Consider the following 16105-nt stretch of genomic DNA (forward strand, 5'->3'; position numbering starts at 1 on the left):
GAATGGGGGAGTTTTGGCCTGCCATGTAACAACACTAACTGGGTGCTCACTTTCTGAAGACAGTTTTTAAAAGAAGTGTTCCTGTTACTGCTGTTGCGAGTAATCACCCCCCTTCACAAGAACAGGCCATTGGAGGTGATGGCTGTCTGTCCTGCGCAGGTCACTCTGCCTGTCAGACTGCAGGCCACAGAGGAAGTGCCTTCTGTGTGCAGGGAGCTGGGGGCGGGACCAGGTCCGTCACAGTCCACAGGGCCAATCAGCAGCTTCCTTATGACGCTTCAGCACTTCCTGTTCATGAGGTCATATCCTGCTCCCTTTGGGGAGCGGTTTTCTCTTTCAGATATCCCGGGTTTAGAAACGGAGTAATTAGGAAGACCTAACGGGATCAGAGCTCCGGTGTAGCGCCATGGAGTCTGTGTGTGTGCAGTATCTTTTTATATTCTGAAATGATCAATTGTCTGTGGGTTCAAGATGGGTAGGAATGATTCATCGTCAACTACTGACAAGGTCACGATTAATTGGGTGATTTAATCTGAAAAAAAAATAAAGCAAATAATGGCGTTAAGAACCTCTCGCTGGGTTTGGAGCTGATGTTTGTCATTTTCTTTTCCTTTTCTTTCTTCTGTGGAGATGATGGTAAGTATGGTATGGTAAACTAGTATCTATATATGTCAATGTAATTGGATTGTATTACTGTTTAAGGCCATAGCAGAGTTCATGCCTAGATTGTCTTTTATGGGATAATGGTTTTAATGTTTTTATGTGTTGGGGTGATAAGTCAGAGTCTACTGGAAACGTGTGTATCTCATTTACTTCTGCACTTGTTCTTTGGCAGGAATGGTTTGGACTGAAATGGTCATATTAAAAACACTAATGAATCCACCAGTGGAGCACATTTTATTTAAAACTGTGAGATGATAATTCAATGACTTCCACAGTTTGGTGCTGTCTGTGTCATTCCCTTCAGCTTTATTGCTCAGGTTTAAAGTGCAGGACAGCTCTGGTCTGCACTGCCACGGTTCTGGGGCAAGGGACACCCCTACTATGTCAGTGGAAGTGTGGTAAATAATTAAACTGTATTGCATTCTGCTTTTTTGTCTCAAACCTTATTTTTGTTAGTTAACAGTGCTTATGTTTTCATTTTCATGATATCCCTATTAGTAGCTATAATGGTAAATTAACCAGATCTTTAGCTTCTGGCAGAAGACGTGGTGAAAGTGCAATGACAGCAAATCGAGAGAAATGACCTCTTTTAGTAACTGAAACCCTTATGTGACCCCTGGGCACTAGAATGGATCGACACGCTCTGTATTTACATGTAAACAAGAGTTCTGCATTGAGGCACGTCTGATATGCTTTTTGACTTTTAAGTAATGTGATGTTTAAAGCGAGCAGAAAAAAGCTGAGCCGGTGAAGTTCAAAACCAAGGTCCAAACCTCGACTGACCCTGGCATGTACATGTGACTAATTGGGCGATAGAGGGCAGCACTGTAGCAGCAACAAACTCACTAAAGAAAAGGGTCTGACAGGATAAGGAGAATTTCTACTGCTGACCACTTCCACCCCAACACTGTAGATCTGCATCGTAAAGCCATTTATTTCAATAACGTGAAATGATCTGTTAATAGAAATCTGCAGCAATTATCCCACGTCACACAGTCGAGTGAAATCTGCAGCCGTGTGAACAGATCTCCTCACAGTTTCTGTTCAACAGTATCAATATAAAACTGCTTATTGCATTTGTTTGCATTTTCAAATAATTATTTCCTGAAAAATATATAAAATAAGAAATACACAATGCACTGTAATGATAAAAACCCTTGTCTGCATACAGGTGTAATGGGTGTGTGTGAATGTTGTGCCCATATGAACACACACACACACAGATGACAGATTTTCCCTCAGAGATTTCAAATTGGTTAATAAGTACTCACATTTTCTCCCGTGTTAGACCAAGTTTTACAGTTGTCCCCACATTTAAAGTAAGTGAATGCATAACCTAGAGTTTAATTGTTGCCAAATCAGCATTGTTTTCTTGGCCTCAACATTGTGGCGTTCTGTCATGTCAACTTAAACCTACAGTTCAGCCTTCATTTCAGAGTTGATCCAGTAATCTGGGCTGCTGAGTTTGTCGACTCGTCACCAAAATCTGTCCCCGATCTTTCCAACCCCCCTGTAAGACCGTATTCCTTATATGGGTAAGGAGTGCAAATTCTGGGCCTATATATGATGAGAAATATAACGTATATGTAGCTAAACAATAAATGAAACAATGATTAAAAACTGTTTCCAGACCAACAGTTCTCAATCCAATGAGGACTTGCCAATTGGTCCATCACCCCCCCCCCCCAGGACAGATGTGCATGTTACCCAAGTCATCCAACGTTGTGTTCCACTGCAAGTCCAAAATGCTCAACTCTTAGACCACTCTAGCGCTCCCTGGGACGGGTGGAAAGTGGGTTGAGCGCTGGTCCACAGCAACCCACCTCAACAGGGGGTCCGCCAGCACTGCCACAGGAAGAGTGACAGGAGGGGCCCAGCGTGCTTCCCCCAGTGACCATAGAGCTGAATCACTTATTATTACTGTGGTGTGAACATCTAAATGGAGACACTGACAGCATGATCTGATGGGCGCAATAAGAAGTCAGGGTTTTTTACAGCAGGATTTATTTATCCGAACTCTCCTATTTATACAGTAAGGTGCAGTAAGTGCATACCTGATGCATCTGACAGAATCTCTTTGAACTTCATGAAGTGATGTGAAGTTCTGGAGACCACTTTGCAACCCACTTCTTATTTTGACAAACGCTGTAATTCATGCCGAGAACGGTTAAAAAAAATGTCCTGCACTGTGGGTAATTAATCATCCACTGGAAACAGCATGCTCTGTGTGTGTTCGTCCTGTCACAACAATAATTAAGATGCATGTCCTGCGAGTTACAAAATAGCAACTAGATGTGTGTCGGGCTTCACATGAAATCCACAGTATGCGTTGGCTAAAGCCTTACCACGGGGCTCCTGGTTTTCAAAGCTATTTCTTTGAGATTAATAGGAACTTTGAAATCCTCTCCTCTCTCGAAGCATCAGGGGGGATGAAGGGGCCAGCTGCTGGTGTCGCTGCTGAGGATACGAGGGAGGCAGGCGAGTCTCAGAGAGAGCAGGTTTGCATCCCTGTGCCGCCAAATCGGCAACTCCTGGGCATTTGTCTTCTTTTGCTTTGGATACTCAAATTGATATACAAGACAATTTGTTCCAGACGGAAATGCTGGGAGGCTAGTGAACTCAAAGCGATGTCTCGTTAGGGAGTCTTCCTCGCTGTTTCCGAAGGGCACAAGACTCGTTCTGTTTTTATTTGTCTTGTGTTAAAAGAACGGGACAGGCACCTCAGGTTGTGGCACGTCTGATATAGACACGATCCTCAATTCCCAATACTGTCCTTCCTCTCGAGAAACAGATGCAGGAATGGTGAGGAAGAGGCAGACGGGTAGGCAGGTGTGACAATTGCATTTGTATAAATAATCCCCCCAGTTCGACTCCCTGCTGTCATCGTGTTTTCCCGCTTGGCTATCGTCCCGCGTTCAGGAGCGCCGTTTCCTTTCCTCCGGCCGAGCTTCTGTCGTGGTGTCGGGCTCGTACACTGCTACTCGGCGCTCACGCGGGTGTGCGTGGAGATCATGGAGATGCTGTGCCGCGTCTCCCGCATGCCCAGCTGCTGCCACTTCATCTGCAGGCAGTGCTTCAGGCGCTCCTGGAAGAACGTGGTGGTGATGGTGTACAGGATGGGGTTCAGGGCACTGTTGATGGGCAGAATGAAGATCACCACCCACAGGATGATCGTCCCTAGGAGAGAGAGGAGATTAGAGACGTTCCTGTGGAGAGGGGAACAATGGCGAGGATGTACGCCACGGGGCTGCGCTAATCTCCACAACACCGGCTCTGGGAGAGATCGAGAAGCATGCCACCTTTTCTGCCAAAGCAGTCGTATTCTTATTTACTAATTGCTTTAATTGGGAACAGTAATTAGGATCCCGGGGAATATAATCCTCTTTCCGAGGGGGGTAGTCATTCAGTCGGTGTCATACGAAACTACAGCACATCTGAGAAGACATGCACTTTGCGGCTGCATTTTGATATAATTATAATTTCCAACACAATGCGCTAATTGCTGCTCCATCTACGGCTCTCGATCTTAAAATCTTCTTTGAACATGAATCCTAAAAAGCTCCATTCCAGTTCTCTGTACAGGTTGCCCGTCATCACTCATTTCTAAAGAGAGTCATTAGTGCCGCCTTTAAGAGCCACTCTGGGGGTGGACACCTGCGCTCTGACTCCGGTGTTGCGAGGTGGTGACGTGCTTGTCGATCATGGTATTCTGCGCTGCGGACCGCAGACACAAAGCACTGTACTGGTGTATGGACGTTGCTGTGGAGACAGAGTCCAGGTCAGAGACCCTTTCACAAGATGGTGGGTAGACCTGTTGTATGGGAAGGGCTAGAGCAGTGATGTAGAATCCCCCTTTCTTCAATTAATTAACATCCTATTTTGCTTCTCTGCTCTTGCCTGTGACTGAACCACTGGATACGACTACGAACAAAATGATCCCCTCTATTAAATTACCCTGTCATCCCCACTCCTGCAGGGGAAGCTGATTTCATCCATTCCTGGGTTTTGGTATAAACTATTGCACTTATTACTGTTGGCGCCTAACTTGACTTGTAAGTCACCATTGTGTTCAACTCCTCACAAAGCATAGTGTTAAATGTGTCATTTGTCTTATTTTTCTAATTGTTATCAGGTGGGTAATACTGCACTGAACAAGGCACACACATTATTACATTCTGTGTCCCTTATTTATCTATTCTTTTTAAGAATGGTGGCAACTGTGGGGTGCTTTGGTGTGTTGCCTTTAGAAAGCAGTATACATTATGTACCGTAATTCATGTACTTTATTTAAGCTGCTTTTCTTTATTAGACAGTTGCTAAGCTGACACCTCTAGTTGGTCTGTTAAATGACCCTAGTTGTTTTGGGGGACTCGAGCATTCATGTCCAATCTGGACAGTGTGAACAAGTTACAGATTAGCTCTGGTGATGTGTTTACTCACTGTGTGTAACAGAATATGTCTCTTCTATAGAATAGCTTATCTTTTTTTAACATACGTGTGGTAAAACTGTCCAGATTTCAATTAACACGATATTCTGTGTATCTCGGTTGTGCCACAGAAATATCCAAACACATCATTTTATACTTTTGTATTTTATATTAACAATATGATATACAACTAAGGGACATTTGAAACGGGAATCTGTCCGCGTACAGAGTCCCGCATTCAAAAAGCAATTCACTCTATCAGACCATCGCAATCAGAGTCGGTGCCCATGGTGGGAGAGCATCTTCATTCTGGCACTTCTCACTGCCATATCTCTCTCAAGAGTGCAAAAGAATGCGCGTTACTGATCAATTAAGCGAGGGGATTGTTCAATTAAAGCACCTCTGCACGTCGAGGGCTGAAGGGTATTCAGCCAAATGATCTCTAAATGACTGAACTTGCCTGAGCGCTGCTTAATTCATCACAATTAAATGTTTCTATGTATAAATTGCCAATTAAACGGTGACTGATGACACCTGCTGAACTGCAGTTCACCGGGACCAGGGTACATTGAATACAGTGACAGGATGTGATGGATGTTACCTGTAATCTCCACTTGCAGTAGAGAGAGGATTTTGAGCACAAATATGGGGATCCAGCACAAGGCGTCCGTGAACACGATGAAGAAGAATCTCTTGGCGATGGTCACCTCTCGGTTGAAGACGCTCTGTCTCGCCGTCTTGGCTCCTGTCTTCCGCACTGAGAAGAACATGCTCGTGTAGGAGAAGACGATGGTGATGAAGGCAAACAGATTCAGCCCTGGAAGACAGAAATAAAGGATTTTGTTCCTCTCCAAAATGTGCAAAAGAATACAGGGCACAGCTAAAGTAGCGTTTATTGCCAAGTCCTGTCTGATTGTCTGCTATAGTAATCTGTTGTTAAAAAGTCTTGCCTGGAGCAGCAGGTTTTTGCATTTTTAATGGCTTTTATAACCAAATAGAGTGCTGTCAATTATTGTGACACCGGGGGAACAATACGTTTCAATCACAGTCCTAATTGCAATTTTGCATTTCAGTAGGATTATTGCAGCAGCAACATGTTATTTTGTCGTGTAAAATCTACTTTACTTCCAGACAGAAAGATATATACACTCACACACATTATATACTGTATATAATAAGTAAGATGCTTTACTTTACTCATATACTATCTGCGATTTAAATCTTTCTCACCATTTACAAGCTGCAATTCAATATTCAAAAGCAAATGTTGATTAACTGTCCTCTCTGTGAAATTAAGTACATCCAAATGGCTAATTAAACCAACCATTGTGTTGTTAATATTCCAGCGGTGCTTTAATTTAAATTAGACTTCAATTGTAGTTTCCCTGGGGACAGATTATTCAATGGGGAATGAATGAAAAGTAGGGCACATCTTTAAAATACAAGGGTCTTTCCTCGCCAACTCCACCATATTCAACTTTAATCATGAAAGGCATCAAACACATCAAACCAGAGGAGCTTTTCCAGATCAGCAGGGACACACGCACCCGGGGACACAAATGGAAATTGGGCTTCAAGGCATTCAAGACAGAAAACAGGAGACACTTCTTCACACAGAGAGGCGTCACAATCTGAACAAACTCCCCAGCGATGTGGCTGAAGAGACAATTTGGGAACATTCAAAAACAGACTGGATAGGACCCTTGGATTATTCAGTTATTAATGGACACCAAACGAGCATGATGGGGCGAATGGCCTCCTCTCAATTGGACACTGTCTTATGTTCTTATGTTCTTATAAACGTGACATTTTGTTGCCCAACCCTCTCAAATTATGGTAGAAAAATTCACCTGGGAGGTTTGAGATATTCTGAGCTCAAAAATGCTAGTCTTGTAAAGGTCCCTTTTGCACTTTAGGACAACCTTTGACAAGTCATAGATCGAAGGGGAAATAAAAATCACTATTTTTACTCCGCGTACCTGAAAAGGTGAACTTTTCTAACAAAATCCGTGAGGGTGGACGATGGCAGTGGTTGAGTTGTTACACACAAGAAGATTTGATACATTTCTCTCCATATTATCCATTTATCTCCCTGTGATAGATTTTGTTTACCTTTAATCTAGACATATGTGTAATAGCAGACTTTCATTTAACCTTACGCCTCCGTGGAAATATGAAGTCGAGGCAGAGATAACCTTTAAAGCTAAGGCTGAATTCAATTTCACACGGCGGATGATGAAAATCCTGTCCTCATCCGGCCGTGGCTCCGAGTTAAAATACAACATGAAATATTCACTTAATCCATCAACAAAAGAGCGCATCCTTCTCCCAGTTTATTCCAGACACCAACAACCGTAAAGACGGCTCCGTCTGTCCGCCCCTTACCCAGAAATATCCCCGTCGAGTAGCTCCTCGCCCCCGGCTTCTCCGTCAGGTCCGAATGCAGCGGGAAACACACACCATTCCTCCCGTAGTAATTCCCGAAGGTGTGCTTGTCCCAGAAGGGGATGACGGCGATGATGAAGCCCAGAATCCAGATGGAGATGAGGGTGGACAGAGTCTGCTTCCTGCCCGCCCGGTAGTTGTGGAAAGGGAACACGATGCACACGTATTTCTCCAGGGTCATGTACGTCAGCAGCATCACGGACACTTCTGTGGAGAGCATGGCCAGGCTGCCGATCAGCTGGCACTGCAGACTCTCCATCCACAGCTGAGCGTGCCGATTGTACTCGCCGCAGTAGCGGATGTCGAAGGCCCCGATGAAGAGGAGGTAGACTCCCATCAAGCAGTCGGCACCTGGGGAGCAGAACCAGAGCACACTTTTACTCTGCACTGGGCTGTTTAATTCACTCTGACCCATTCACATTTCTGAATTTAGTGTAATTGTAGTTGAACGTTTTCACAGCCTTGTTTAATTTAATACATATTGTTCAGGGAAAATATATCTATTCATATATCTTTCAAGAGTTTGTTGAGTTTCCAGCCTAGATAAATCTGAAGATTCCAGTTCATCGGATGGACAGGGGTCCAGTGAACTTTCCACAGTTGCTCCATTGTTTTTTTTAGCAATAGATGAATCACTTATTAACATTTTTCAGAGTAAGTGGGTGAATACGTTTAACTATAGCTGTATGAATCGACACAAACTATCCCTTCATTGACATTTTAAAGTCAAAATGTAAAACTTGTGAACTCATGAAGGACATGGAAACATTACATTAAGTTTTATCTTCAAGTATCAGAGTTTATTAACAGATGAACAAGAACAGAATTTGCATTGTATAGATATTGCTGAGGGGGTAAAATGACTGGCTGCGTCCCAGACTGTTCCCTTGCTCCTTGTTATCTTCTTTGGTGGGGAAGTTCCTTTGGGAATGGGTGATGGGAGCTTAATCTCCAATGCAGCCTTCAACCAAGTGAACACACTGAAGAATAGCACACTAGAGAGTCTTGTACTGAAGTCCCAGAATTCCTTGCATTAAAGTAAATGTAGTGACGGATATGGATCACAGATTAAGCCCAGCAAAGGGGATCTGCGAAAACAACTCAGTAATCGCTTTGTAATTACCCACTCAAGTCATTATTAATAAATGATAATTACAAAAAAAGACAAGCTTAACAAGTGTATTCAATTAAAAACATGAATTTAAAAGGCCAAGGGTCACGATGCTCAGAGTCGTTTGCACACACAGAATTGTAGAAATGAGAATAAAGCAGTCAAAAAACAGACACAAGGACACAAATTCACAGGAAGTTGGACTAGTGAGGTTCAGCCTTCATTGGCAGCAGTAGATCTAAATTAAGAATTGTTAAAGCCATAATAATTAATAAACAAAGCAATGGCTACAGTAACAATTAGGGTAAATAATTCTCCAACCCTAATTTACTGTCAGTTACCAAAACCTAGAGGGCTTTACTACACTTTCAGACTGTTATTTTCATCCCGCGTACAAAGAAAGACATTAACCTTGGGAACTCATTTTAGCACTTTAAACATTACTGCAGCAATTTACTCCAGGCAGTTTGCTCAGTTAAAGCTCTATCCGTATGTTGCGTATAAGCCTTGCTTGTCAATATACCGTTACACTTACGTTCACTTTTACAGTAGAAATGCATAAACAATTAAGTGTGACGGTTTTACCTGCTACACAAATTTTCTCACATAGACAGTGTGAGTGCTAGAGGCTACTTTTGAATTACTCTGCGAAGCAACCAGCATTAAGAGCATTAATTTGCATGCTTTACCTCTCATCCAATTAGTGTACAGTTAAGCACTTTTCACAAGGGTACTGGATGCACAGAGACACGACACCGACGCCCACACAACTTTTTACGAGCTGAAGTTTTCACAGATGTGGACGCCAATTCGACACACAAATGTTTTAATAAGTTTAAGCCACCTCTGAGAAAGCGTTGCCCAAATGAACCCGGGGAATCGCTACACATTCAATCAAAGGAGGAAATTAAAACATGCGATCTGTACCAAGCAGGGAGATGTGGGCTTTGGAGAAGGAATGAAAACACCACGCTTTGGGGATGGTTTCAGGTTCAAATGCAGCAGAAATGGAAAATGTAAATTTGTCTGGGGGTTGGGAGAATAATTGAGAAGATCGCATTCCCCCAGCCAAACCTGATCTGTTTAAGGTTTTTTTTGCTCTGGATTTGGGCTTTGAATGGCAGCTCCCTTGATGTGGAAGTGTGGTTTGATTCCTGGCATGATTGTCAGCTCCCCTCCCAGACGGCGGCTTTACTCACAGCACAGTGACTTGATGGACATGGTGTGGTGCCTGTTCTCTGAGGCGATGCAGGAGCGCAGGCAGATCACGAACACGTTCCCGAAGCAGATAATGCACGCCACCACCCACACGAACACGCGCAGGATGATGTTGGCCAACAGGTTCTCGAATGACGAGATGCCATCTGTGTTGGGCTTGCAGCTGCGGACGTTGGGGGAGTAGCCGCAGTACTCGAACTTCTTAAAATATCTAAATGAGGCAGAGTGAAAATCTGTGATTTGGCAAAGCAGGCAAAGCAATGTTACCGTCATTAAGCGGCCCATTACCTCTTAATCAATGAGCCACGGACAAATAATGGCAGGAATAGATCTTCTGCACGGAGCCAAGGTAGAATAATGACAGAAACTCGGAGCCGTACTCACATGTGAGAGAGATTGCCAAGGGGGTGAAACATCCGGTTACAGATGTTGGGGATTTCGATGCCTTCGATGCCTCTGAAAGGGGACGAAAATATGAAATACACTCCATTAAGGACAATAAACAAGCAAGCAAGTTACAGGTCCTGGAATTTGTCAGCTGAGTCTTGGGGATGCAGAAGCCTGGCACAATTGGACAAGAAGGATGATGGGACGGGAAGGGACAGATAGGAGAGGCTGAGGTCGTCACATTTTGAGAAAACCAAAGCCAAATGTCACTAAACAGATCGTGGGGGGACAAACCAACCATGAGCAGTGAATTTGATAGTCAGTGACGTGAAGTAAAGATGAAGGACAAGCCTGTCATTTTTAAACCATTCATTTGGTTGAATGCAACAGTTTGGTACTTCTTTTTATGTTTGGGTTTATTATAATATTAAACTGCATCAGTATTGAATATTTACTCTAGAAGGTAGATACTCAATCAGTCAGGTAAAGTCAATGTTCTCTAAAACAATGTGCAGAGTGCTGGTGATATTAGTCATCATTTCAAACGGTTTTGAGGACAACAGATATTTGGGGCACATATACAGTGCAATATTTCAAAAAAGTTATAAATTGATTTGCATGTTAATGAGGGAAATAAGTATTTGACCCCTTCGACTTAGTACTTGGTGGCAAAACCCTTGTTGGCAATCACAGAGGTCAGACGTTTCTTGTAGTTGGCCACCAGGTTTGCACACATCTCAGGAGGGATTTTGTCCCACTCCTCTTTGCAGATCCTCTCCAAGTCATTAAGGTTTCGAAGGCTGACGTTTGGCAACTCGAACCTTCAGCTCCCTCCACAGATTTTCTATGGGATTAAGGTCTGGAGACTGGCTAGGCCACTCCAGGACCTTAATGTGCTTCTTCTTGAGCCACTCCTTTGTTGCCTTGGCTGTGTGTTTTGGGTCATTGTCATGCTGGAATACCCATCCACGACCCATTTTCAATGCCCTGGCTGAGGGAAGGAGGTTCTCACCCAAGATTGATGCAGTGCAGTTGTCCTGTCCCTTTAGCAGAAAAACACCCCCAAAGCATAATGTTTCCACCTCCATGTTTGACGGTGGGGATGGTGTTCTTGAGGTCATTCCTTCTCCTCCAAACACGGCGAGTTGTGTTGATGCCAAAGAGCTCGATTTTGGTCTCATCTGACCACAACACTTTCACCCAGTTCTCCTCTGAATCATTCAGATGTTCATTGGCAAACTTCAGACGGGCCTGTACATGTGCTTTCTTGAGCAGGGGGGCCTTGTGGGCGCTGCAGGATTTCAGTCCTTCACGGCGTAGTGTGTTACCAATTGTTTTCTTGGTGACTATGGTCCCAGCTGCCTTGAGATCATTAACAAGATCCTCCAGTGTAGTTCTGGGCTGATTCCTCACCGTTCTCATGATCATTGAAACTCCACGAGGTGAGATCTTGCATGGAGCCCCAGACCGAGGGAGACTGACAGTTATTTTGTGTTTCTTCCATTTGCGAATAATCGCACCAACTGTTGTCACCTTCTCACCAAGCTGCTTGGCGATGGTCTTGTAGCCCATTCCAGCCTTGTGTAGGTCTACAATCTTGTCCCTGACATCCTTGGACAGCTCTTTGGTCTTGGCCATGGTGGAGAGTTTGGAATCTGATTGATTGATTGCTTCTGTGGACAGGTGTCTTTTATACAGGTAATGAGCTGAGATTAGGAGCACTCCCTTTAAGAGAGTGCTCCTAATCTCAGCTCGTTACCTGTATAAAAGACACCTGGGATCCAGAAATCTTGCTGATTGATAGGGGATCAAATACTTATTTCCCTCATTAACATGCAAATCAATTTATAACTTTTTTGAAATGCGTTTTTCTGGATTTTTTTGCTGTTATTCTGTCTCTCACTGTTAAAATACACATACAATTAAAATTATAGACTGATCATTTCTTTGTCAGTGGGCAAACGTACAAAATCTTCAGGGGATCAAATACTTTTTTCCCTCACTGTAAATGGGATATCAAGTAACACATTCCCAGGGACGAAGACAGGACAGTGACCATGTTGTCCATGATGACTTGGAAAGAGACGATACACAGGGGCAAGAAATTGCCCAGTGCTCTAAAGCACCAATATTTCAGACATCGTGTCCCCAATGGTCCTGTTTATGCAGATGTAGCTGAGAGAATTCACACTCTTCACCTAAAACGACGGCATCTGGTGTTTCATTCATTTACTCAATGTTTTTAATTAAACTCCACTGACTTGTCAGAGATACATTTTCTGTTTTGTTGAATACAGATTCAGCCTGGAGAAGTGACTGGCAATACAGAAATCTGAGGGTTTTACTGTCACTTGGCAGGGGGGGACAGAAGTTAAACCTCTCCAAACAGGTCCACAGCGAGATCATTAACAATGTATGAAACCAAACACCAGTGCAGTGTTGCTTTAAGTACAGAATGAATCAATAAAAATGTTACCCCTGTCAACTGCCTCTCAATCTGCCCCTTCTGTGCGCTTGACACTTGTAAAGTAATAAATAGTTTCCCCAGATCACAGGGTTTCTAAAACGAAACAGTAGTTCTGCAATATTTTGTTTATGTAACACACATGACCATAAATACAACCTGGATTTCAGCGCTGTATGAGACCATTACAGACCGATCTGTCACTCTCCTCAGTTCCCAGTCAAACTCCACTTCTGCATTACTTGATTTATACGTGACAGTTAACTAGACTTTACCCATTTTTTTATCTCTGGACATGCACAGCTTGGATGTAAAAATAGGTCTCAACCTCAAAACAACTTGGGGCAGAAAAAATATGGTATCTGGGGAATTAATGGAAGAAACAGAGGCATAATCATCATCTTCAGCATCATCAGCTCATTATCAAGTACATACATGTCCGTGTGAAGTGAATAACCATGTAATTGTGGAGTTTATAACTGATTAGCTATCAACCCACTACACAGCCCTGATTACAGCTGCTAATTGCATTTGTTTGTCATCTAGTTGAGCTCACAGCGCAGTAGCATTAATTCGGGAAACGAGCGTGGAGTACTTACAGCGACTGCAAATTGACTAGGCTGTCAAACTGATCCTCGTAGATGTGGCTGAAAGGGTTGTGTGAGATGTTCCTGAAAAACACAAAGGCAGACACCGTAATCAACATCATTTGTACGTTTGGGAGTATATTTTTTAAAGTCACATATATGGTTAAAAACTGCACATGATACAGAAAATACAAACTGGAGAAGAATCGTACAAGACCCTACAATGATGACATGGTGTTGCTTCCCTTCATTATTACAGTAGTGCTCCTGAATACAGACAGGCTACTTTTCAGTGTTATATAAGCTACAGATGGGTAATTGGGTTTAGTTCTGTGATACAGATTCGTTAATACATTCCAGATGGTCTGCTCAATTAAAAGAAAGCTGACATGCCCCCAGCCAGCTGAAGGTATTTGTAAAACCTGTCCTCAGGTAGCAGTGACTAAACACTGACAATACTCTTATTTACTTGAGGTACCTCAATTCGCGTGTGAATAATACCCTTCTGAAAGCCTAATCAAATCCCCAGCAGAGTAACAACTGGAACTATTAATTAGGTCAACTTTTTTTTGATCAGCTCCAGTATTAAGGCAGCCCTGTGATGATGGGAACTCAAGTACACATCTGACAGGATGTTCGGGAGAGCTGTTGTCTGCTATTTAATTGAATAGATCTCTCAATCTGTATGTTAAGTATGATGTGACAGAAGCCAGAGACAACCCGGAAACCACTCGACTGATTTAAGCTGATTGAAACGTTCGGGGAAATGCATGCATTCAGAAGGCTTTGATTAAAAAGCTGCCGGCACACACGCTCTCCCTCCGTTTCTCTCCCGAGATCAGGAATGTAAAGTTTCCCTTTGTTCTGTGTGCTGCGACGAGACTACATCCATCGTGTGTATCAGTTTAGTAAAACTTCACAACACTTCAATAAAACACACAAAATGCTTCCACACAGACGCTAACAAAGAGCGATATTGGCATCTCTTTTAGGGTCTCAAATGAAATTCAGGAAAAAGCTTTGTCCTCAAGTGTAATTTCATTCCTTAGTCGCACTACAGGGAACATTTGAAACATTTAGCAAAGCTTTTATATAGTCTTGCCTTTCATTATTTAGTTTTGTTAGTTTCAATTTTTTTGCAATTTGCCATTACATATTCTTCCATCTCATCTGTTTTCTTTGCGAAATGCATTTATTCTCCGGCAGCAACTCTAAGGATCCCTACGAGGCCGCCCCGCCGCGCCAAGCCTCAATTTCCTTCCCCCTTGCGCTCCTCTATTGTTTTTACAAGCGTTTTAACAGGCCGTTACTGAGAGACATCGCACTGCTTCACACAATGGCTTTGGGGGGGAGGATGCAGTTTCTGGAAAAACTGAGAGGACAGCAATAATGAAAACAGCTGATTCGGCTGCAAATAGATGTTGCTTCCCCTGTCCGAACCGACCTTTCCTGCTCTGGAGAATAACTTTGGGATGATACTCACAGCTGCTTCAGGTTTTGCAGGTTTGTGAAGACGGATGATGGCAGCTCCTGAATTCGATTGACAGATAAGTCTCTGAAATGAAACAGGCAAAATACAATATCTCACCAATTGGCACATTGTTCTCTAGTCAAAGCCTCCTATGCATGGGATGCTGCGAGAGTTCCTGGCCTGTGTTTTCATACACAGTACTACACAACTAACAACACAACATATTATAGAGCCAGTGTCATTAATTTATCTTTAGATGTTTAGGATGGATTCTAAGAAAGTAAAATTTAACCTTTTTTTCAGATACTGAGAAATGCAAGATACACAGCTACATGATAATGTAGTCTCTGTTAAAATACAGTTTACAGCCTCAAAACAGCATGTAAATAATTAAAGGGTCTTTGAGTGACAGACCAGTCTCCACAGCCTCCAGGGAATAACCGGATCGACTGCTTGTGCAAGAGGTGAGACGCAGCTTGTGTTGGGCAATCGAGAAACCCGCTTTGATCACAGATAATTGATCTGTACGAAAACCTCCATTCAACGTTGATTTACAGATAAGGGACGAAGGCAAGCATCTTTGAAATTGAATTTTATGGTGCATAACAGAGAACAAAATACAAGAGCGCTGCCTTACAGGTCTATTAGCCGGTGCAGGGCTGAGAAAGCGCCTTCTTCAATCATCTGTATCTGGTTTCTCCGGAGCGCCCTGTAAAGAAAAGAAAAAAGTTGTGATAGAGTTGGTTAAGTTCCAAACTCTGCCTGATTTGGGGATGATTATTTGTAAATACACTCACTGCATTACAGACTAAACCCAAGACCAAATTGAAGCTTGGAAATTGAAGCTTGAAGTTGGAATAGGCGTTTGTCAACTTTGTAATCCAAACTTGTACCCATTTATAAATAAAAGCACAAGGTCATGATCAAAGTGGCTGAGTGGCCTGTTTTTCCTCATTTACATCTAATTTGGTATAGTTAGTTACGTCAAGCTTAGAGGGAGTCCGAAACTACGCAGCTGTATAGAAGAAACTGATTCTCTGGTTTCCTTCAAGAAATGGTGGGATGAAATTCTGGTGTTGAGTAGCCTCTAAGAGGAAAATCGGCCAAATACCACCCAAGGGTGGCAGTGTGGTACAGATCACAATGATCTACATTATTGGAAAAAAGTGACAAATCTTTCCTACCGTACAAATACGGATAAATATTATACCGTAACTTCATCATTTATTTCGTACATAAGAAAAGTTAATTTGTTACTACTATTTACATGTTTGGTGTCCTTGGACAACATCCTTGCAGCATTTATCACTCCAGAACCAATGACATACATGA

The 16105-nt window shown here is 42.9% G+C and overlaps 1 protein-coding gene across 1 annotated transcript in view; it reads right to left on the bottom strand.

Annotated features, from left to right (window-relative positions):
* Window positions 1–2706: 2706 nt before the first annotated feature.
* rxfp2l (relaxin family peptide receptor 2, like) overlaps window positions 2707–16105 on the bottom strand; it is a 31291-nt gene continuing 17892 nt past the window's right edge. The window contains exons 10-17 of the mRNA XM_066714621.1: window positions 15411–15482; window positions 14786–14857; window positions 13315–13386; window positions 10249–10320; window positions 9846–10075; window positions 7476–7886; window positions 5692–5907; window positions 2707–3840 (exon numbers count right to left, since the gene is read on the bottom strand). Coding sequence (XP_066570718.1) covers window positions 3641–3840; window positions 5692–5907; window positions 7476–7886; window positions 9846–10075; window positions 10249–10320; window positions 13315–13386; window positions 14786–14857; window positions 15411–15482 — 1345 coding nt within the window. The 3' untranslated portion in view covers window positions 2707–3640. The remainder of the gene's footprint in view (window positions 3841–5691; window positions 5908–7475; window positions 7887–9845; window positions 10076–10248; window positions 10321–13314; window positions 13387–14785; window positions 14858–15410; window positions 15483–16105) is intronic.

This window comes from Amia ocellicauda, chromosome 10 (assembly GCF_036373705.1).
Source record: "Amia ocellicauda isolate fAmiCal2 chromosome 10, fAmiCal2.hap1, whole genome shotgun sequence".
Classification (NCBI taxonomy): Eukaryota; Metazoa; Chordata; class Actinopteri; order Amiiformes; family Amiidae; genus Amia; species Amia ocellicauda.